Raw genomic sequence first — 25,105 nt, forward strand, 5'->3', positions numbered from 1 at the left:
AAATGGTTGGCTATTCCTTCCAACTTAGTTGTTTACTGTTGACTAGATTATGTTTTGATGATTTTATAGATTATAAAAAGTGTCTTTGCATTTTTTCTTTCTTTTCTATTTTTCTTTTCTAAACATTTTAGCTTTCTGATTTCTTTTTTTACTTATTTTATATTTATTTGCATTTTTATCTTCCCTTTTAAAACTTTAAAAAAAATTATATCCATGTGCGTATAGTGCTACATAGCTTCAATATCGATACTAATTTGGGATTTAGTTCTAAGTTTTAGCATAATCTTACTCAAGCTATTGTGTTAAATGTGCGGAGCTGGGTGTAATTAAGCAAAACAACTATTTTAATGTTCGCTTCTCAGTAAAGAGAATGAATGCTTTGGTACATGGCAATTAAATGAGTGTTAAATATCTAACAAATTCATATATTACAAACCTTATTGTCATGATGGCATTCTTCATCTAGTTTTAACTGAATGAAGCAGAAGTCACTGAACAATCAAAACAGATTCTATCCTTTTAAAACCAAATACAGTAAGAATGCTCATGAAAATCTATACAGTACTGTAGTGAAGTTGTCATGGAAATACTGGCTGCTATACCTAGAACATAGAAGCGTTGTCATGATCTCACAATCTAAAATGAGGAGAATCTCAAGTGCAGTTGAATGTAGCAGAAAAATCCCAAGTGTTATGCAGCCTTCGGAGAAAATAATCAGATGTATATTCTGTATTACATTTGGCAGCAATACAACATTGTGGCAACATTTTCAAACAAAAGATCTTGCCCATTTTCTTATCAAAAATCATCTGTAGTACTATTTACTATTTTTATTTGTTTATAAGTTGTACAGTATATAGCCTGCCCAAATTTATAGATTTTAACTGCAGATTACAGCATGACAACGCATTAATGAAGAAAGGTTTTGGTCTGTATTTGTCCTTAGATGTATAAGCAAGACTCACAGAAGCTAATGTAACAAATTTGCTAGCTTTTACAGTCCTACATTTCTATTTTTTATTTATTTTCCCTTTATAATATAATCATTTTCAGAGAACTGACTGTTAGTAAATTACAGACAAAGGCTATCTTAATTGCACTAATTTTATTTCATTTCATTTTTTTCATTTCGTTTATTGGATTTATATACCGCCCTACTCCCGAAGGACTCAGGGCTGTGAACAGCCACAGAATAAAACACATAAATACAAAATTTAAAAACAGAATAAAACCAAATTAAACAATTTGGCCGAGACAAATTTAAAACACCCAATAATTTTAAAAACAAATTAAAATTTACATTTTAAAGGGGAAAGATTTAGGCCTATCTGCACATTGTGTAGGATTCTGTTCTGCAGCATGTTGTAGAAAATCCACACACGAAACACGTTGATTATTGATCCTCATGGTGAAATTGATACAAAGCAAAACACTGAGTCGGGATCCAGGAGGAACTTACAAATTTTATATTAAATTTGTGACCAGGTTTTATTGCTTTTGCTGCTATTGTAAGTATTTTAATCTGCTTCCAAAATATACCTTGAAAATGAAGGGAATGTGAGAGTAAAGGCACTAAAGTTTCCCCAACCGCATGAGCTATATGGTACTTGGAACCAGGGTGCATAAAAATCAGATTTTTAAAAAAACAAATAAATTGGATTTTTTTTTATTTAAATCGGATTTTTAATTTTTTTTTATCATATTTATTTTAATAAAATGCTTTTGGAGTAAAAATCTAAAGGTAGTTTTCTATTTAAGATACATTAATAATTTAGTTTATTCAGCAGGAAATGGAGCTTAGTTATGTAGCATGAGGCTGTATATTCTGCAATATTTACATTTTTGGTAAACTCAATGAATCCAAGCTCTGCAAGCTGAGATAATATGCACTCTAAATAGGAAACCTTCATTTTGTTTGCAAATAATAATATTAAGGATTCTAACTACCAGCAAGAATGAGTCCTTACGTTTAAAGAGCACCTGTCATTTCAGATCCATCATGGCAGTGCCTGTTAGTGGGCATCCACTCACCTGCAGCCTGCCATGTCCCTCACCTTATTGTGTCACTGCTGCATCACCAGCCATCTCCTTAAAGTGAATGGGACTGTTGGTGAGTCAACAGCAGGTCAGAGGAGGAGCCACTGCAGGATAGAGATGACAGTTTCTCTTTAAAAATTATGATTTAAATCAAGTTGATTTAAATCCACTCCGCTTAGCACTGATTTCTGCAGAGGTGGGGATCTGCAGAAGTGGGGATGGGGCATACTTTTCCAGGCATGAAAACTTACTCTGCAGACATTTGCCCTTTAAATATTCTGCCTGGTGGAGTAGTTATTCCCTATGTTTTGTATCAGTATTTTCCTCTCCTCTGTGCTTTAGCCCATAAAATAAAGGAAATGTTTGAAGACTACATATAATGTATATGTGTGTGCATGCACACACACAATATATAGTTCGCTAGTATAACACAGCAGAGTCAAGATTAAACAAAGAGTCAGAAGGTTTAACTAGTCTTTTCATTTTTGATCATGAAGTTATATCTTCTAAAAATTGATTTCTTAAAAAATCTGAACAGAAGGTTGATTCCATCTTCAGATTGTAATCTCTCAAATATACAGAGAACACAACCCAAATTATTGCAGTGTTAATAGAAAAATGTGTTGAGATATGATAAAGCGAGCATATGATCTCAGGAAAAGACTTATATTAAAGTGTTGCAGATAAGATATTATGTTCACATCCTTTTATATTGAAACATATTTTCGAAATCCTCGTTAATTTAATATTTGTGTATGAAAATACAGTTACGTTTCAGTTACTGTTTGGAAAGGCAATATATACAATGTATAAATGACATTCAATATTCAGTGGAACTCTGCTTTAACTTTCTAACTTTCTATAGTGATATAGCCAATTAGTTGTCATCAAATTCTTCCTGATCTCTGATGATTGTATGAAAAAATTCTAAACATTTAAACCTAAATGGCAACAGTCCCCAGCTCTTCCAAAGACTTTATAGGGATGTTACCTGTAATGATTTGATCCTATCCTGTTTTTTATCCTTGCTATACTTCCTTCAATCTTGTTAAACCTATATAATGTTCACAGGACTTGATATTAATTTTCAATTGCTGGACAATCCTGTCATATAGGAATTAGGAAATAAAAACAGATTTTAACAAAATCCTGTAAACTCCAGAAAGGAATGGTAGTATGAATCCATTTAAAATAAAATGATTTAAATAGTGGGATATGTTAGGGAGAAATAATTATTTTAAGAAAAGCCACTTCTAAACCAAAGCAGAACTTCTTAGAATTCTAGTTTTCTAGCTAATTTAAGTACCATGTTTTCCCCAAAATAAGACCCTGTCTTATATTTTTTGAACCCTGAAATAAGTGCTTGGCCTTATTTTCGGGGAGGTCTTATTATTTTGGGGTGCATGGAGCAAGACGGGGCTCTTGCCATCTTACCTGATTTCCAGCTGTCTCCCTAACCCTAACCAGAGGAATGGCGGGGACTGGCTGCGCATGTGGTTAAATATTTTCAGGGAGGGTTTATTTTGGGGGGGAGGGTTTATTTTTGGGGGACAACTTATTTTCAGGGAAACTAGACTATAGAATAAAAAGATCTTGATGCAAAAAGTGCCAATATTTCCTTGTGAATCATATTTCACTATTCTGTGCAAAAATATTTGTCTGGAATGTTTGCTTTACTGCCAACCAACATCACTCTATACTTATTAGAAGACCCTGAAGAAAAATAAACAAAATGAACAAGAAGTCCTTTCCTACCTATTCTGGTTATGTTTTCTGTATACTCAACATGGTTTGGAAAGTCCACTTTCCCATTATCCAAATTTATCTGTTGTGTTGAACATAAACCCTCCAAAAGTCAAAACTTGGTTACTTTGGAGAGTTGATTTTTTAAAAATCAGGATCCCCTAGTAATGCCAGGAATTTGGTTGGCTGAATTGGTAGTCCCGAATAGTAACCAATTGGTAATGGTTCCTGGGGAAAATTTTAGCTTATTTTGCATCTCATTGTACTTTGGTGAATGTAGTTGGTTAAATTGACATAATGGCATTCTGCCATTATTTCTACAATAGTCCATTGTTCATCAAAGTTCCCTAATAAGGACTCATTTTTTATTTTTATATTACCTTACTTCAAGTGTTTTGTATAATTGCAATGCCCTTCACATCACTGAAACAAGTACCCAATTTTGCATAATCGGTTAAACTGCAATACTATTATTATTATTATTTTTTGGTTCAACATTTGAAGTAAGGTAACATCTGTCTGGAAATTACTAATTGGATTTAGGAAAAAAACCTCTCTTAATTCTGTCTTACATCCTTCCCATTCAGAATAGCAGACGGCAACATTAGAAAAATGCCACAAACATGCATTTACACTGCACACCGAGGACTACGATGAAAACAAATCTTAAATGAGTCTAAACCTCACTGAATTCAACTCTTGAATTCCCGACTAGACTGGGAAATACCAGGCAAAGCCGAGCGCTTTTTCCATTTTTTTTTCCCCGATACCAAAAAAGCGCCATAGTTGTTTATGCCCCGACATTTATTGTTCGATTTTAACATCGTTGCGAAGATCCTTTTCCTTGTCTCCAGCCGTTAAGGGTGGGTGGTTGGGTGGGTGGATAAGGATCGATCTGCTAAGACAGTGTTTCTCAACCTTAGTCGCTGGACGATGTGTGGACTTCAACTCCCAGAATTCCCCAGCCAGCTCTGCTGGGAGTTGAAGTCCACACATCGTCCAGCGACTAAGGTTGAAAAACACTTTGCTAGGGGGAAAAGTTACCGCTGGCTGAATTACCACGAGGGAAACGGCACCGCCACAGTACTTCCGTAGCTGCTTCCGCCTCGAGTCCGGGCCTGACCCGGGAGTGGATCGATTGACTGACAGCTCTGAGAGGCGACGCCCACCCGGCGCCGGGGGAAAGCGGCAGCCTCGGCATCCCCGACAGGGCCGCTGCACCATCAGCCACGGCGGCAAGGATGATCTCCCCGGGGAATCGAGGCGGGGAGGTGGCCCGATTCTACACGGTCACCGAGCCCAAGCGCCACCCTCGGGGATACACGGTATATAAGGTCACCGCGAGGGTGAGTTGCCTTTGGGGGGGGGGTGTCAGAAAAACGAGCGAGCGGGGGGGGGGGCTCTCGCCTCCCCGATTGTGGGGGCCGATCTCCCCCCCCACAAGATTTCCGAAGCTTGTTCTGGTTTTCCGTGAAGCTGCGGGTTAGATCTCCGGTAGCAGGGCGGGAGCAAACGGCTGGCGCTCCCAGTTGTCTGGACTAAACGTCCCTGAGTCCCGTGCGGCACATCCAAGGGAACACGAGGCTGTTTCTTTCGCCCAAAGCGTGTATCAAGCTCTGGCATCTTTCCCTGGTTCTGTTGTCCGCAGCCTTTGAAAGCTGAAGGCAGCAGGATTTGCACCTGAGGCTCTTTGCAGTCAGTGCATATGCTTTTTACTACTGAGCTAAGATGTTTCCCTTCCTCCCTTCAGCAGATTTTTAGCATCCCTCCCCCAAGTCTTTTTACAGCGGGGAAACAGCACCGAATCTCTATCTCTTTCTATAAAAGTTTCCCATCACATAAAATGTATTTATTGCATGTCTTCTTAAAGACTTCCTTGATTATGAGAGACTGTGATGCCCCTCCATCTCCTATCTCCCTATGGTAGAAAATGGAAGAAGTCCCTCATCCATCCACCCTTCCTTCCTTTGTGGAGTGGGGAGGAAAGAATATGCGCAGAAATGGCTTTGCTTGTCTCAGGTAAACCACTGCATATAAGAGGTGTTACTTTTGAGTAAAGGCACAAAAGATTGTCAGAATAGCAGGTGTTCCCCTAGTAAAATGTATTGGGAGAAGAGCAAGTCAACATTTGCACTGTGTAAGACTAGTTGGAAGGAGCAGCTGTCATCATACCTCCAAATAGGATGAAAGAACCAGAACAACAGCCAGTGTATACTTGATTTGTGTTTGCAAAGGGCAGCAGAAGGTTATGAATTATTCTGGGTGTCTACCTTGAAGGGCAAAAGGTGATTAAATTGCAAGGCCCATGTTCCCTGGAGTTAGTGTAAGAATCATATTAAAAATAATCAAGGGGAGGAAGGTTTTGTTCTGTGCACAAATCAAACCAGTCCCATTCATACTTCAAATAGCAGATTTTTTGGGGGGAAGCTTATTCCCAGTCTGGATTAAAAAAATACACCCCAAACTGCTATGTTAATCACTACACGGTTATTTTGAACATTGGTAGAAATGCATTGAACATTATAAGGGGATCTTATTTCAGATAGTAGGTCCTCTTTGAATTTCCAAGCTCTGTCCATAATTAAGCTCTGTCCTTACCTAAATACTGCATTTATTAAATATTTTGGACCCTCAGAATAATCTTACTGTTGGAGGAAAGTTCTGTAATTAAAGATCCTTAATGTGCTTTTATTTCGTATAGCCACTTCATTTCTCCATTTTTTTAAAGAAAAAGTGTGGACATTCAACAATAGTAATGACAGGGCAACAGAATAATAGCCCCCAAACTCTTGATGCACACAGGACTGTACTGGATTAGTTTCTGTTGATGATAAGTGGGGGAATACTCCCAATACTTCTTATTAATTTGAGATCTTGAATTGTTTTCATTTACCTGACACTTTTGGGGAGAAGAATCTTTTAAAAATGTTGTGTTTTCTTGGAAGAAAGGTACAGGAAGCCTTCTCTGTGATTTTAATTAACAGCATTTTTCTGTCAGGTTTGCCCTGAATGTGTTCTATAGAATACTCCTTTGCAGATGTTAGTTGTAATAGCAATAACAATAACAACAACAATAATAATATTGATGTAGCATTATACCGTAGAATGCCCAGAAAGCTTCACATTCTTTAAGAGCCTTGGTAGTTCAGGGGTTTAAGGCACCCTGTTATTAAGCTGGTTATTAAGACCAGCTGCCTGCAATTACTGCAGGGTTCGAATCTCGCCAAGGCTCAAGGTTGACTCAGCCTTCCATCCTTTCTAAGGTAGGTAAATTGAGGACCCAGTTGTGGGGGCAATAAGCTGACTTTGTATAAATATACAAAAAGGATGAAGGCTATTGCTGAGCACATTGTAAGCCGCCCTGAGTCTTCAGAGAAGGGCGGCATATAAATCAAATTAAAAAAAAAAAGAGTCTTCTCCAAATGTAGTGGCCTGCAACCCTCACAACTTCTTAGTATTAACCATGCTGGCTGAGCACAATGAGAAATGAAGTCCACATTTTCTCAAGCAGGTTTTTCAATTTTTTTCCAGTTGTGAAATCTGTTAGTTAAAAAAAATCTTTATCAAGAGGCAAAACTTTAGGGTTAGAAAACTGAAAAAAATGAACAGGCACATATTCATTTATACACATTTATATATTATAGTTATTTAATATTTTTTGGGTTTAGTCTCTTGTGGAGTCCCATCAAGTGCTCATGGAACCTGAGGTTCTGTGGAATCTGATTTGAAAAACCCTGCCCTTGCTTGCATTCCTGCTCTAGTAATGTGAATTGAAAATCTAACTAAATATTGCTGTGAACATGGTCGTTACATGTGGGAAAGATGCCTCATTGAAGACAGCTGCTAGGTGGCAAGCGAGAAATCTGCACTAAAATAACTGAGAGGAAAGAGAAAGCAATGAAAACTTCTACTCCCTCCCAGTGATTGTGCCCAAGATTGCACAGTTCTGTTGATAATCTGACTGTGTGAAAAGATGTGGTGTGTAACAATAGTATGTCTAAATAACTAGTAATATATGTCTTCAAGGTTGAAAATGCTCTCCATTCCTGACCAAAGTTGGGTAATTTCAATATGGAGAAGAACAAATTGCAATAATTTTATCTCCAAGAGTTACAAAGTTGGCTTAATTTGGTGTAATCTTTCTCATGAGTTCTTTGGACATTACAAAGTAATTTGAAGGCATAGAAGGGGAGAAAACAAGAAAATGGGGTAGATATATATTGACATAGAGATAGTGCAAATCATGTGTCATAAACCAGTGAAGTGAAACTATTTCGCAATTGAAAGTTAAATTCTTATAAACATACAGTACAGTAAAAGGCATATAGAATCTGCACATACCCTTACCAGTTGTGAAGCACTTAAACAGAAAACTGAAACAAGGGTTGGATTTTTTTTTTTGACTTGCAGAATCTAATGCACATTGCATCATGCTCTCTGGGCATTAGATGGCTCCTATGTAATTAACACCTCAAGCTTGCAATGCCTTAGGGAAAAGAGGTGTTACAGGAAAGATGTAACAATATTATCTACATACATCTCACTCTTCATACTTCAGAGCAGAGCTACTGTAAATAGTGCATTTGATGCTCAACCTTGTGAATTTATAACCATCAATTTAGCATACATGTGAACACTTAATAACAGATTTTAACACTTCTACCAAGAAGGAAATTGAGTTTCCATAAGATGTTTGCACCCTGTTAGTTGTTATGTTCAGCAGTAAATGGGAATCATTATTGGCAGAGTCATTCTAATGATATAAATCAAATCAATCAATAATAAGTAGATAAACAAGTTAATAAATGTTATATATATCTAAATAATAAAATTTATTAACTTGCTTATCTTCTTCTTCTTCTTCTTCTTCTTCTTCTTCTTCTTCTTCTTCTTCTTCTTCTTCTTCCTCCTCCTCCTCCTCCTCCTCCTCCTCCTCCTCCTCCTCCTCTTCTTCGTCTTCTTCTTCTTCTTCTTCTTCTTCTTCTTCTTCTTCTTCTTCTTCTTCTTCTTCTTCTTCTTCTTCTTCTTCTTCTTCTTCTTCTTCTTCTTCTTCTTCTTCTTCTTCTTCTTCTTCTTCTTCTTCTTCTTCTTCTTCTTCTTCTTCTTCTTCTTCTTGTGTGTGTATGTGGTTTCCTGCACAAAAAATGCAAGTGTGGTTATCCCATAAGATTACAGAAGAACATCAGGATAATTCCAATTTTATTTCTGATTTCTTCCCTAGTCATCTCCAATGTGAAATTTTATCCTTTTCAGTGTAGCCACTTAAATTCTCATATTACTAATCCATCACAAACGTAAGACCTATTTCTGGTTTCAGTCACTGCTAGCTGAGATCTTTTAAGTGGCTGTGTGAAGTTAGGATTTTCTTTTCTGTGCATCCTATTATGATAATTAGATATGAGAACTGCCATGCAAAGAATGTTAATGTAGGGTGCCTTCTACAAGTATATATTCAGGAGGGAATGAGAAATGAGTAGAGAGAGATATAGAAGGTTATGGGTGGAAGAATGGGTCTGAGAGAAGCTCTGAGTCCTAGCCCTAGGGTGATTTCAATCTGTCACAGTGACAAATTTATAAATATACATTTAGTCCTGGGGAAAACAAGACTTGACAGCCAATAGATAAGTAGTAAAAAACTAGTCCCTGTCTTGTTTAAATGTTTTTAAAATGGGTATACTATTTTACAGCTTCCCCATATTCCATGAAATCCCATTATCTCAAAGATGAGAGATGGGTGGGTGTTCAAATCATAAAGGGTTTGATTAAGGGAATAAACCAATTAATATTTTTAATCCCAGAGTTAATGGGATAACATTTTGGTTTTGAAGCCTCTGTGATAGAAAGACTACATGACACATTTTCTTCCTATTATTTCGAGCAACATTCACCATTTTAAAGCTCATTCTGTAAGTTTATAGACTCCTTTTGGACATCTTTCATCTTTTTACTTTAATTATGTAAAACCATTTGATATTGTTACAAAAAATTATAGCTCATTGGTCACCCCTGCCTCTTTTGCTCAATTTTTAATGACCATTATGAAATGTCCTAGTTCCAGTACAGAACTCTGGGTCCTCACCATTTAGATCCATCCATCGCAAGAACTGCCCATTTTTATTCTTTGCTTTCTCTTTTTAACCAGTTACTGGCCCATAAGAAGATAGTGCTTCATGAATATTATGTTTATTTTGAAAAGGTATTTTGACAGAAATCTTTTGAAAATCCATGTGTCTCTGTCAAAAGATCTATTGACTTTAAAAGGATAATGAAGTAGGATTTATCTTCATAGACTCTCTGATACTCTTTAGAACATGTAGCTTCTTATGTTCTTCATAATGTAGTTGTCAGTAATACTTCCTTTCAATTTATTCAGTAAAAAATTAAACTATCTGGATCTTTTTGAAAACTTGGGACTCTGACTGGAATCAGAGGTGTTGGTGGCTTGGTTTTGTATGATTTGGGATGAGTTTGAACTGGTGATTCCTGAGAAAGTGGACAGGTTCCTAAGTGCTGTTAGCTCAGCCACCTGTATGCGGGATTTAGATCATTTTAGATCATGAAGGTGATATGTGGTTGGGTCCATGCTGTGATGTCCAGTTCTTTGAAGGAGGGGGTGATGCCTCCTGCCTTAAAAGAGGCAGTGACATGTTTCATCTTCAAAAAGCTGTCCTTGGACCGGAGGCTTTACATAACTCATATCCTTGTCATCAACCTTTCCTTTTGGGGAAAGGTTATTTAGAAGGGGATTGGTTTGCAGTTGCATAAATCCTATCTAGACTTGTTTCAGTGGAGTATCAGGCTGGGATTTAGCTTGGGGATAGTTTGCTTACATATGTAGATGACCTGTGGTGTTGTTTGGATAGCTGTGATGCACTGGTTCCAGGGGTTGGAAATTAGGGACATCTTTTTATGGTGGTTCTATTCCTTCCTTAAGATGGTTCTGGATGGAGGAGAGAAGTTATTCCCTGAGACCACCTCTCTGTGGGGTGCCATGGGGCTCGTCTGTCTTTTCTATCCTGCTTAATATCTACATGGAGTTGCTGGTTGATATAATCCACTTATTTGAAGTTCAGTATTATCAATACATTTGCTTTATTGGCAGCCACTCTCACTTCTGATTGGCATTCAGATTCTGATGTATTCCAATTCAAAGATTGTTTTACATGTACTATTGCTAAGCTAAAAATCCTGCATCAGGATTTTAAAACACCTCTGTGTTTTAAAGATGTTTATATATTGATTTTATATTCTACTGTAGAATTTTCCTGGATATCAGCACTAGATTGCCTGAATCCTTCTTTTTCTACCTTTTAAAATATGGTCAATATTGCCTGTTCTATAAAATTTTGCCTAGTTTTTGAATAGAAATTCAGTTAGACCATCAGTGCACTCTCTCTGGCCATGGAGATCTAACTCATTCAAGGTCAGAAGATAAACCTTGATTGTGTTTGATAGAAACTCAACCTGACATATTGCTCCTTCTGTCTGCTATTCACAAACTGTCTGGTGGAAAACATATCCTCTTCTTGGACGAATAGGAATAGAGTAGTTCATCTTTTTTTCTATTTGCAATTCTTTTGTTGCCTTCATTTAGCAGCCATATATCATTAGTATGATTTCTTTTAAAATAGCTTCCATCCGTCCTTGAAAAGTCATCATCCTGTGTATATTTAGAAGTCAGAGGTTAAATTTAAACTCCACTATTTTCAATGTAGACAGAAAAGAAGAAAGAATGAGTGGCAAGTTTATTTATTTATTTAAAACATCTATAGAGCTGCCCATCTTATGGGCTAAGTCTTATAATTAATTCTGGGCAGCTCCCAATCAAATATACAGATTCACAGATAAACTATGTGTACTTTTTATGAATAACAGTATATAGTATGTGAGAAGCCATATGATACTCCTCCCTTATCTGTGGCCCTATTTATGCTAATACATGACCTGGATGCTCAGAGTTAATTTGGCTAAATCCAAAAATACTATGGAATTCCTGGAAGCTTGACACCAGACAAATCAGCCAACAATAGACACATAGAAGTAAATCATATTTACACATCATTAAAAAGAGACAATAAAAAAAACTAAGAAGGGAACAAAACAACAGGAACATATCCTGTCAACCAGCCAACATCCTGATAAGCAGAGATTTAACACCAGGCAAACAATCAAACAGCAATCAGTGCCCTATTATTTACATATATCTAACTTTATCTTAATCTACTTAAATAATCTAATTTCCTTTGTGTCGACTTTTCTTTACTTTGATCTTCAACACATACAATCCATATTATCACAAAAATAAGCAATAGAGTATTATTTCTGTTTCCCCTTTTTCCCCCCTTTATTTTCCCCAAAGAAGTTTGCCCACTTTTTGGATCCAGACCTGATGGTTTCCCTAATTGAAAACAGTGTGGGTGAATGTATATGAATGTGTATATGTGTGTGTGTGTGTGTGTGTGCATGAGTGTCTAAGAAAGAGCAAATGTACATTGAAATCAGTAAAGTTTTGCTGTTACTTTAAATTCACTGAGTCTCTTGTGTATTCCAAATAACTTGTTGTGTCTCATGCTCTTGGTTGAAAGTGTTTTGAGCATGTCCCTAATTGTTTCCTGGCTGTTGAATAGGGCTGTGAGTTTCTGACCATAAACTGAACCTGGGAGCATGTGTAACATTTTTATTGGTATTGAGATGGGATGCATGGATTTGACCCTCTGAATGTTTTATTCGAGTGATTAGTTATTCCTTGAGAAAGTCTGGAGACGACCAACAAATGGATGCTTTGTCACTGCCTGGGCTCCCAGGTGACAGCTCTGCTAGATAATCTTGAGGGGGAAATGGGTTTGGCAGCCCTGGGGGTCACTGTGGAAGGAACCACACACAGTTGATGTAATTTCATCCCACTTAGTGTACCTGGACATAAATGGTTATTGACCACCAGGGCTGTAAATATGTGAGTGAGTGACCATAAATTGGATCTGGGAGTACAAGTAACACCCACACTCTGACACATTGATGATGTTAACTAATTGGTTAATGAAACATCTGCAAACACACAACTAAACTCACAGAGCACCAAGGATTCCACAATAAAACTGATTTCCTAGTTCAGTCTGTGTTAATTATATTATTTCATTTATTTTTTATCCTTTTAAAAGCCTTGAGCACTAAAAAGACCTTGCTTTTGTTTTTCAGATTGTTTCACGAAAAAATCCAGAAGATGTCCAAGAGGTATGAAGGCTCTTTTGTTTACATTTGTGCTAGTTTGTCCTTTTAAAAGCAACATTGACTCTTACCAGGAGATATATAAGTCTCAACATCTGCATGATAATGCCATATCCCCCCCCCCAATTAGAAAGTCTCAGTAGCTGCCTGCAAGTCATAACAATGCACTCTCAAGTTGAGATATATATTTTAAAATAAATACAGAAATATGATTTGAGAGACGGCAGAGTGTCAAGAATTACACAGATTTTAAATGTGATTCAGTGAGTTACAAGGTGAGAGGAAAGGAATGCAAAACAGATTTGATAAAAAATGAAGGAAATTTAAGAAAGTTCTTTATTCTAGACCAGACTCTCTCTAGACCAGACTTTATTCTGTCAGACTCTCAGGTAGAAGTCATTCTTACCCCTGTTTCCTGATCTTTTTAACTGACTGGAAGGCATTGATTTTGGCCCCTTTTAATGCAAATATGCATTAATGCAATGTGCTTATTTCTGAACCAGTATCTGTTCCTAAGGAGAAAATAAAATGGGGTTGATAGCAGACAAAGCAGAGTGGTCAGAGCAGTTATGATAACTCTAAAAACATTCATAAAAAGAACAGAGTAAGACAGCCAAGAGCAGCATCGTTGGGTCCACAGCTAAAAGTTGGTGAAATTGGTGATATGTATTCCTGAGGGCTTTCAATAGTGGTGGGGCTGGGGCGGACTGGTGACTGAAAAAAATAGTCTCTTTTATACACATATACTGTATATGTAGTTTACTTGACAGTAGTGTGGACATAACATGTATTTTTAGGATGACTTTTCAACTTCTTATTTTAGAGTACAGCCTTTAGTATTCCTTTCCAACCCAGTTTAGCTTCTAATCTCAGAGAAGGCCAGTCTGTTAAGACAGGATGCAGCAGAGGACACATTTTTCCTTCATTGCAGTCTCAATGAATTTCATCAGCAACCATCCCAACATTCAAAGAGTTTAAAGAACATCTTCTTGCAGGCAGGGTATTTATCAATTCCAGTGATAAAGAGCCGAGGTGGCACAGTGGTTAGAGTGCAGTACTGCAGTTACTTCAGCTGACTGCTAGTTCAGCAGATCAGCAGATCAAATTTCACCGGCTCAAGGTTGACTCAGCCTTCCATCCTTCCGAGGTGGGTAAAATGAGGACCCAGATTGTTGGGGGCAATATGCTAATGCTAATGCAATATGCTACTATGCAATATGCTATATGCTAACTTTGTAAACGGCTTAGAGAGGGCTGTAAAGCATTATGAAGCAGCATAGAAGTCTAAATAATAATAAATAATAAATAAATGCAGCGCTGAGGAACAGAATCTTCCTCAGAATCAGAACTTAGAAGGGAAGAATTAAAACTCCATCTACTGTGTACAGAAAGAGAAGGAACTGGAAGAAAATTCAACTAAAGGACAGTGGTGCAGATTAGAGTTGGAGGAATCTTGGGAGAAAATTAGACTAAAGACTATTGGAGACAAGAGTGGGGAAGATGAAGATGGAAAGAATATTATAGGTAGGAGTTGGGGTGGAAAAAGAGGAACAGGAAAGATTGCTTCAAGTATATGGAAAAATTGCATGGGTCTGTGATTGGATAGGAAATGGAAGGGGGACATGAGCAGAAGGTGGTTAGGTGGAAGAAGGGAGGAATATTGAAGAGGCTTATGGTCCACCTCCTGAGTGAGAGAATAGGATGGTGTATAAGGAAAGTCATATACTCACCCCACCCTGAAGAGATCTGGAGAGGAGAAATTGACCATGGACCATTGCAAGGATTACAGGGCCCTTACAACATATTCCCCCAACTATCTTCCTGCTTGCTTGCTTTTTTACTTACAATATTTAAAGTGCTTTTATGGATTCAGTCCTTCCAACTCTAAAAATATAATATGTACAATAATATCAAAAATATATCAATGCTACAAACACTAGCCTCTCAAATTCATGTAACTTAATGTAAGATAATTAATATTATTTATCTGTATTATATAATGGGACTTCATCTAGATTTTTAGAATGATTTGCCTTGTTAGATTTAGTTGGTCTATATATTCATGCTGAATTTAGTAGTGTTTTTTAAAATACATATTCAAAAACACTTAAAACAACTTACTGGCTTGTTATTCAGTGGAGACATTTCATTTAGCTTGGCAAATGTGACAATTGGTTAATATCACTTGATACTGGCAAACAGATAACTTGTAGACTCTATGTAAGGCTGAAACTGGAAACTTATGTCTTCTGGCTATTTATTTTAACTTTTTAAAAACAAGTTTAATGTTTACAACTGTAAACAGCGCTTTGATGTTATTATAAAAAAAATCTAGCCTAGCCAAAAAGTTTTAAATTATCTGTTCCAGTTTTAGCTGAATAAAATACATATATCTCTGAACAATTTGTTTACCTTTTTTGTCATTCTTTTGAGAAAATAGTTATAGATGTTTCTGTTGAGCTTGGTAGGCCTTTCTCCTAGCTGTACACTTTATATAACTAAGTATAAAAAGTTCTAAAGCTAGAAAAATATTTTATATACAGTAGTAAAATACATAATATACAATCATGCTTTTTTAGCATTTTAACATTTCTTGGAGTCAGAAACAGCATCAGAGAAATAGAAGAAAGGCAGAATTGCCAAGGGAATTTCTTATTCTTTCTGATCTGAATTTTTATCTGAAAGATGCAAATTAGTCACTTCTAAATCTGTACTGAATAAAATCTTTGAGCACCAATACCTGGAATAATGTTTAATTCTTACACATGCTACAGAAATATTAAAAATAGTTCAATACCAAGTGGTGGACAACAAGGGCACTAGGTTAAGACAGAAGGACATTAAAATATGCATTATTCTGGTAGAAAGATAATAGGTAGTTGTAGTCTGCTGTTGGGAATAAATGTTTATCAAAAGAAATGAAAAGGGTCGAAGAGTATACTTCTGTCCATTCTGCTATAGGGAAGAGAGATTTAAGTACATCAGGGCAAAAAGTAGACTGAAGGCAATGGGAATGAACATAACATGTTAATAATAACATGAGTGCTGAATGAATGTGGATTGAATGCAAAAGTGATTGACCAGAATGAAAGAAATACACAGAGTTGCTTTGGTCATATACAGGTAATCCTCATTTAATGGCCACAATTGGAACTTAGTCATTAAGCTAAGCAGTCATTGAATGAAACTGTGACTGTGCTTGTGATCTTATCTCAGCTTTCCTTTGGTTTGCAAACCTGCAAAAGTCGTAAATGGAAGGATTGGTTGTAATGTTATGTTTATCACCACAGTAGCTGAGGATCGTTGTTAAATGGGACTCTCTGGGGAAAAAAATGGAAAAGGGCTGAATTACAAGACAGGTATAAAAGAAGAGTGACTTGGGCAGGAGGAGGGAAAGACCAAGAAAGTAAGGGTTGAATGGAGTTGATGAGATGTCCAAGAATAGAGGGATGAGAAATTTGTGGGACAAAATGCAGTGTGTGAAGTGGTGGGAACAAGCATGATTTGCAAGGCTAGAAAAGAATGCAAAAGTATAATGAGAGAATTGTGTTGATGTATACTAATTTTAACCATGATACCCTTTTCTTATTTCATAACTCTAATTTCTGTGGTTTCCTATTTCCTACTTCTTTTCTGCATTCTGTGTTACTTATTCCAAAAGGGAATGATGGGATTGCTAAATATGCCTGTGAATTTATAAATTCTGAATAATGTTATCTTTTTAATAAGTTGTGTTTGTGCAAATGTATGTGTACATTATGGGGTATATGGGATCTTGATGCCCCTAAAAAGAAAAAGCAATTCTTAAGAAACAGTTAAGAATTCCAGGCAGGCACTGGATTTTTACAACAAATAAATCCATTGGAAAACAAGGATAGGTTGCAGAAAAGGAATAGGGTTATGTGGGTAGCTTTGCAAAAGAGAGAAAGGGGGGGTGAGGGAAGGAGGGAGAGAGAGAGGGGATTTGCTAATACATGAAAGTATTTTTGTATCTTTCTTTATTTGAGCCGTGGTGGCACAGTGGTTAGAGTGCAGTACTACAGGCTACTTCTGCTGACTGACTGCAATTTGGCAGTTCAAATCTCACCAGGCTCAAGGTTGACTCAACCTTCCATCCTTCCGAGGTGGGTAAAATGAGAACCCAAATTGTTGGGGGCAATATGCTGACTCTGTAAACCGCTTAGAGAGGGCTATAAAGCACTGTGAAGCAGTATATAAGTAAGTGCTATTGCTATTTGTAAGAACAGATACACAAAACGATTGCCTTATTTTGTGATTATCTATTTTTTATAAAAAAAATTGTCTAGGTTAATATTTACAACCCAGTTTAGATTATCCTGGTGTATTTAATAATTATTTAAGACTTCTTCATTTGTTTCCCCATTTGGGCAATTGGTAAAGATTTAATGGATGTCTTAATCATATTTTAGAAAAAAAAAATATTGACCGAAGAAGTTATAGTTCTCAGTTATGTAGCAGTGAAGGTTTACAGTTGCATGCAAATGTTTAGGCACCCTTGGTATGTTTCAATGAATGCCTAAATAAACAAAAGCTGGCCAACCTCTAGGTAGGAAGTTACACAATATCTTTTTGCAAATATGAATTTATACATACTGCGTGACATTCAAAAGCAGTAGAAGTTCAAAAGCATGCAAATGTAAGTAGATAAATAGGTACCACTTCGGTGGGTCAGTAACAGCATTCTGTGTGCCTCAAAGTATAGTCATGCTGGCCACATGACCATAGAAGTGTTTTCAGACAATGCTGGCTCCCTCAGCTAGGAAAACAGTGCTGACCATTGACACGACTGGACAGGGGAAACCTTTACTTTTTTTTTTTTTAAATCTATTTCTGTGCAGTTATTTACAGATTTAAAATGGCCTGAAACAGTACATTAGAAATATATCTTACATGACTAAACTGAATTTAAATACATTATTAGGGAAGAATTCAATTAGAATTTTCTCCGTTAGTTTATGAACAAAACTAAGTATGAAGTGATTTCTTGGATTAAAATTCTTACTTGATACATTTTAGTAGATCTGTTCTTCAGGTAGAAAAAGGGAGGGAAGGAAAAATGATATCACAACAAAATCTAGGTTTATACTGTTAGCTAATATTTTTGGTGACTGTATTGGTTTCTGCTATTTTTTTTAATAAATGCTTTATTAGAAGGACTAATTGCCTCATGGGTATGTTTGTTTTCTGTTTTGTTTTATTTTGTTTTGCTTCAGATAGTCGTTTGGAAGAGATACAGTGACTTTAAGAAATTGCACAAAGAACTCTGGCAGATTCATAAGCACTTATTCAGGCATACAGAATTGTTTCCTCCTTTTGCTAAAGCAATAGTATTTGGTAAGCATCTTTTTCAAATAATTAAATAATTTGGGAATATATTTTTGTTCATCGTGAAATAGAATAATTGGATTGCCAAGCAATGGCAAACCACTTCTAAAAAATGTTCCCAAGAAAATTGCAGGGACTTGTCCACATTATTTCCAAGGATCAAGAGTCACACTGACTTGGGCACAAAGTAATAATATATCCCATATGTATTACATATCCATTGTATATCTCATTATGGATTCTAATTACAATTAGAATATCAAGATAACTTGTTACTGTGTAAACCTCACTTGTACAGATTCCACTCCTGATTCTGGATCTAATTGTGGGCCAGCGTTATACATAAACCATTTTGTTAGCCATGATCAGTTCCAAATCATAATTTGTCTTGCATTCCTGACATAAATAGAAGGAACTGTTGAAAACAAACAGTTAGGTCAGAGTGAGATGTCTGCAGTGATCACTGCTGAAAAACCTGACTGCCTCTGAAGATTAGTCATCATCTGAGGACTGCTTGGCTAGCTAAATTGACTTGTTCAACTGTATTGCCTAAGCAGAGGTTGTATTCTTTTGTTTTGTTCTCCCTCTAACTAATTTTTGTTTTCATAGCTTCTCCATCAAATTTCCCCTTTGTCTTCATTCTCTCCCTGCTGCAGCCACTTTTTCCTCTTGCTGTATCTTCACTCTGTTTTTTCTTCTGTTTTGCTGTTTCTATTGGAAGGAGGAAGAAGTACATTTGTGTGCCTGTAAAATGTGTTTGTTGTGAGAGTGGTTCTGTATGAGAAAAAATGGTTACTTGTTTGATATTAATCACGCTAGGAAAATGCAGAATATTTTATTTACCTGCTATACTTTAGTGTTCTTTTCAAATATTTTCTTATAGCTGAATGATAGAAGAAAACATGCTTTCTAATGTTGATGTTGAATTCCTTCCGTACAATTTCTTGTAATTCTTTAGAGACCCCTGTAAGGTCCTATGATGCTTTTCTGATTAAAATTTATTTTAAAAGGACTTTGATTAGTGAAATTATGAAATATACAGGTAATACTCACTTAACAATCACATTTGGGACTGGCAACTCTGTAATTTCCCCAGTGGTCATTAAGTGAATCACTGCAATGATTGCAGTTAGCCATCACATGACCACAATTTGTGATTTTACTGCTGGCTTCTCTATTGACTCTGTTGGAAATGGGATGTGAAGTACACAAATGGTGATCATGTGATCATGAGATGTTACAATAATCACAAATGCTCACTGGTTGCCAAGTGCCCAAATTTGCCAAATGGCTAGGGGTTCCTCTGATTTCCAGTAGGAGGCTATTCCAAAAGACTTGGGGTGACCACCGATAAGGCTTGCCTCTGAGGTCCCATCAGATGGCAACATTTAAGGGAGAGGACCTGGAGTGTACCCAGGACAGATATCCTCAGGGAGAGGCAGTCCCACAAGTAAACTGTTGGCTGTCCCAACAGTTTGAATTTATTAGGCATGTTGACATTGAAAAACGTCTTAAAATACATGCCTGATACAACTTTGGACAAGGTGTCTCCTTCTGAGATGCTCAAGTGCTGCTGTTTTTTCTGGCATTGGAAACATTGAGGAGAATACAAATTGTAAATTATTACAGAGCAGTGCTGAGAACATTTAATTGGGATCAGGGATACTCTGAACAAAATCTCAATTTGATCAAGAAGGTGACTAGTTGAAGTTTTGCCTGTCATTGTCTTTCAGCTTACAGTATCTTACCTCTTGGGACTGTTGTGAGGTAAAGTATGTATACATGTGTGTACATATTTTGCATGTTTTTCAAGAGATATTTATGCACACACTACTCTGAGCTCCTTGGAAGAAGAGATGTAAAGGATAAAGATTGGGCAATAATGGAGGACATTCAGATATGTCTGTCATTTTACTGTCATCCAATGCTGATATGCTCAGATTGGCTCCATGATTCAATCATTGAAATAGTAATCTTCCTGAAAGGACAACAATTTCCTCAATTTATAATGTGATGGTGATTGTCTTCATTCTTGATCCTGATAGATTATCCATATCTCTCCCTTTTAAAAAAACATACCCCTCTAAAAAGCAAAAAATAAGATATTTTTTTTCCCCTGAATATGATTTGATAGTTATGTATTTTGATGGCAGTGATGCTATATAACTTTTGTTCTATTCCTTATTCTTGGATTAAAAAAAAATCTTTTCCCTTAATTTCTGGTGACTGCCTTCCTGTAGTTTTCTTGGCAGTATTATGGAATAGATTGGAGATACTAAGGAAAACATTTTTCTGGAATGTTTTTCAACTTCAACTTCAAGTCTCAACTGGAATTCTTAGACAACCTCCCTTTTCCTGACCAAGACTGATTCTGCTTAGTTTCTGTCTAGTAATGTTGCCTTCTCTTGAGGCACTGTTCTTAGGAACACAGGAAGACATTCATCATAATTTATCTACTTCAAAAAGCCATTGTATCATGGCTGCACTGCAGGGGTGAAATCCAGCAGGTTCTAACAGGTTCTGGAGAACCGGTAGCAGAAATTTTGAGTAGTTTGGAGAACCGGCAAATACCACCTCTGGGTAGGTGGGGTGGGAATGGAGATTTTGCAATATCCTTCCCCTGCCACGCCCACCAAGCCACACGCAGAGAACTGGTAGGGAAAACTTTTGGATTTCACCTCTGCTGCAGTGGTGAAGTTAAACTTTTAGGAAGCTGAGTATTGAGTAAATGGATGTTTACTGTTGGATGTTATCAAGCAGCTCTAAAACCTACATGTTTTCCTGTAACATGTCTAGAAGCCCAAATCATTTGTAGTGTCTTCCCTTTTTACAACTGGTACAAACCATAGTTAACAATGTCCAAACTGAACTGGTAATCCAATATTGGATATAATAAAAATAGATGTAGTCAAGGTTGCTTATTTAAAATGTGTATACCCTGTCTTTCCTCGGTTTTGTTCAAGGTAGTCAACAATGGTAAATTAAAGCAATTGATAAAATAGTAGTAAAACACTAAAATAGCAATACAAAGAGAAATAAGTATAGTAAGTCTTTAAAAGAACAAAGTAATGAAGTAGAGTATGCTAAATTATAATATAGTTGGTTTGAGCTTCATAATGTCAGCCAGGGCTGACACATAAGATGTGTGAAACCACCAATTGTGGCTTATGTGCCTTAGCTTGATCTATGTATGACTAAAAAGGATGTTTAGTTTCAAAGCCTTCCTGTGAAAACATATTTTAATAACCAGCAAAATGAGAAGGACAAGAGACAACTTCACTTGATGGTGTTTTAGAGTCAGAATTTGCAAAGATAGAGTTAAAAAAACCCAAAAAAACAAGGAATAGCTACAACAATGTAATTGAACTCTTGCTTCCTGCCTCTTTTTAAATGAACATTACATTTGCCAGGCTAGCTGATCTTCCCTTTTTGAGGGTCATTATAAGAGAGAAACAAATCAGCTGCCAGTAGACTGCTGAAGGGCAGCCTGCTTTTCTCTTTTGCTTCACTCATTGGATAAAGCAGCTGGATGAATTGGCATTTATCTGTACCCAGCTGAAATGGCATCCTCTCTCTCTCAAATAGAAACATTGCCAGAAAACATGAGACTTGACCGTGGAGTCTGTTAAGTGTCTAGTCTTGCTCTTGTTACTTAGAAGTAAGCCGAAAGGTTTAATGAAAGTATTCCTAGATAAACATTAATAGTGCTAGTTCATCTTTTTAACACTTCATAATAAATCCCTCTAAACTGCTTAGAAATAAAAGCATCTCAAAAGAATCTGCATACTGATTTATAAGCACCTAAGCCAATATTTAAGAACAGTTAAAGCACCAAGTAACACTTAAAGCCCCTAAGTCAGTGATCCCCAACCTTTCAGGCTTGGTGGCCCAGTGGGGTGGGGGAGAGGGGATAGTTCCTTGAATGATAGCTGGGGTAAGTGCGAGCACATGCAGCCACCGCTCATGCAATGGGAGCTTCGGGCGCATTCACATGTTCGGCCACTGCCTGTGTGGCCCAGTTTCAAACAGGCTGCAGCCCCTGCCCTAAGTCATTTGTAATGTAGTAGAGTCCATGCCTCTCTCCCTATGCTAAAAGCCTTTTACAAAATGCACATCTTGGCCACTTTGCTAATTGGAGAAAATAAAATGACCATATATTCTGTGCCAGTGCACAGTTCTTTTAATTCACAGTTGCTGTAGCAAATTTTCCCCAGGCTCTTGACCTCTAGATATAATGGATGGTCTTCTTCATTCTAACCTTGTGACTTAAGGTTGATAAAAGATGTGCTTAATACATCTGGAAATCCTACCTTGGAATCGCTTCACCGTCATCTATTTCTAACCATGATGACATTAAAATAGCCATACCAATAGCACTTAGACTTATATACCACTTCACAGTGCTTTACAGCTCTCTCTAAGCGGTTTAGAGTCAGCATATTGCCCCCAACAATCTGGATCCTCATTTTACCTACCTCAGAAGGACGGAAGGCTGAGCCAACCTTGAGCCTGGTTAGATTCAATCTGCCAAAGTGCTGGCAGCCGGTGATCAGCAGAAGTAGCCTGCAGTACTGCACTCTAACCACTGCACCACCGCGGCTCAAAATAATGAATTGTACATTGCAAAACAAATTTTGCCCTTTTGCATTTGTATTGCGATATGGCATGCAAGTATGTAAGGGACAGAGAAATATGTATCATAGCTTCACAGTACCACACTGTACTCTTTTAGTACTCAAGATATCCGATACTAAGGTAATGCCATCAGCATAATGGAGATTATTGATGCTATTTCCTCCAATTTTAAAACCTTCCATCTTCTTCCAGTCCAGGTTCCCTTAATTCTACATATTAATGTAATAATAATTATTTAGATAGGTTGAATAAATAAGGTGAGAATATACAGCCTTGTTTCACTCCTTTGTCAACCTGGAGCCAGTCTGTATCATCATGTTTTATCTTACTGTGACTTCCTGGATCCCAAGAGTCCTTTTGGGGAGTGGAAGGCCCCTCCCATTGATAATACAGTCTTTTTCTGGAATAGTCTTTTTTTCTCATTAAAGTTGTAATCCTCCTTCACTACCCCTTCCCACCGAACCTAAATAGAAAAGACCTTTGGGAGGAAGGAAGAAAACTTGCCTTCTTTTTCTTCCAATAGCAAGATTGTTCTGTGCATGGTGTTCAGTAAAGAGAAATTCAGAATCCAAATCTTTGTTTTTAGCATAAACCAAATAGCTGAAGTCTGCAACCATAAGGGATTAGGGCTGAAGAAGGCACAGTACAGAATAGATATCTATAATGTGACTAACTCTCTCTTTTTTTTTTTTTTACATTGAGGGTATATATTTAACATTTTATTGGCCAACCAATGTGTTCTCATAAAAGATGGAGCTTTACATTCCATTATGGCTGCCAAAGGTATATATATCTTCAATAGATGATAAAACATTCTGGGACATTTGAGCCCAGATATTTGACCCTGTCTCCTGAAGCAGTTGAAGATGCAAGGCTTTTTTTCCCCCTCATAAAGGATTTTTGTCTGAAAAAAACCCGACTTGTTTCTCAGAATGTTGATTTTGTTCATGTTTCAGGGCGATTTGAAGAAGGTGTGATTGAAGAGAGAAGACAGTGCGCAGAAGATTTGCTTCAGTTTTCTGCCAACATCCCCATGCTCTACACTAGCAAGCAGCTTGAAGATTTCTTTAAGGTGAATCTTTTTCAGCTAGCCCATCTAATAGATTATTTCATTTCACTGTGTGAGTGAAGTACTTGTTCATAGTGCTATTGCTTTGTAAAAATTAGTACAAATGCAGTTTACTGTAAATCTCAGGAAAACATAAGCAATCTTTGTCTATTTGATCAAGGGCAGCTATTCATAGCCTCAATTTCCAGTTGCTAAACAGTTGCAAATGATAGGTTTTCAGGATTGGCCTAAGGTTGAAACAGATTCTCTATAGTATACAAACAAACAAACAAACAAGCAAACAAATGTGTGTAAAATCTCCATTCTCTCATACCCCCATATGCAACCATTTACTCAGGAAATTATGCCTGTTTATAAATAGAGTTCTGTGTGATGTAAATAGGCTAAACTGATAGTTACTATTACAAATCATTCACTATATCAGGGCTGTCAAACTCATGTCATCACAGCGACGTCATGTGATGTATTGGGACTCCCCCCCTTTTGCTAAACCGGGCGTGGGTGTGGCCAGCACATGATGCATCCAGCCCGCAGCCCGTGAGTTTGACAGCCCTGCTCTATATGATATAAAACAGAAAGGCACTTTATTAGAATAAGAACACCCAGAGAATTTTGGATTGGGACAGTATACAAATGTTGCAAAACAAATGAATAAAAGTACCATATAGATTATATTAGATAGACAAATAACTTCTACTTTGCTACTATTTTATGCCTTAAATATATTATTGATGCACAGTGGAAGGAAAGAGAGTGTCTAATAGTTAGCAGTTAGATTAGTAACTACACATTGCTGATATTCTATTAAGTGGTCTTTTCAGCAAACGGAGATGATGTCAGTGTGGCAATGCACATGCAATAAAGTGATTATGTCAAGATAATGTAAAAATATATTTCGCATTAGATATTCTGTAGCATTAAGCACATGTTATTTGTTCCTCCTTGATCTTCCCTGCAGACACCCAAACTTCTACATAATAGGCATATAGTACTGCCAGATAGGGCTGCAAATATCCAGGCATCACTAAGATGGCAGCAAAACATATAAGT

At 36.9% G+C, this 25,105-nt stretch overlaps 1 protein-coding gene across 3 annotated transcripts in view; it reads left to right on the forward strand.

The window, feature by feature from the left end:
• The first annotated feature begins 4,987 nt into the window (after nucleotides 1-4,987).
• Nucleotides 4,988-25,105, forward strand: part of RPS6KC1 (ribosomal protein S6 kinase C1) — a 96,992-nt gene continuing 76,874 nt past the window's right edge. For 2 of the 3 annotated variants that reach the window (XR_011599736.1, XM_070932390.1), the window contains exons 1-4: nucleotides 4,988-5,126; nucleotides 12,976-13,011; nucleotides 18,240-18,360; nucleotides 23,943-24,058. Coding sequence is in view for 2 of the 3 variants with exons in the window: in XM_070932390.1 (XP_070788491.1) it covers nucleotides 5,022-5,126; nucleotides 12,976-13,011; nucleotides 18,240-18,360; nucleotides 23,943-24,058 (378 nt within the window). In the remaining variant the exon portion in view is untranslated. Of the gene's footprint in view, nucleotides 5,127-12,975; nucleotides 13,012-17,107; nucleotides 17,130-18,239; nucleotides 18,361-23,942; nucleotides 24,059-25,105 lie in introns of those variants that run through there. The other variant, XM_070932391.1, reaches the window with a different exon arrangement.

The sequence above is a fragment of the Pituophis catenifer genome, unplaced genomic scaffold, assembly GCF_029215685.1.
Source record: "Pituophis catenifer annectens isolate HBS135680 unplaced genomic scaffold, rPitCat1.0.hap2 SCAF_1, whole genome shotgun sequence".
In the NCBI taxonomy this organism is placed as follows: Eukaryota; Metazoa; Chordata; class Lepidosauria; order Squamata; family Colubridae; genus Pituophis; species Pituophis catenifer.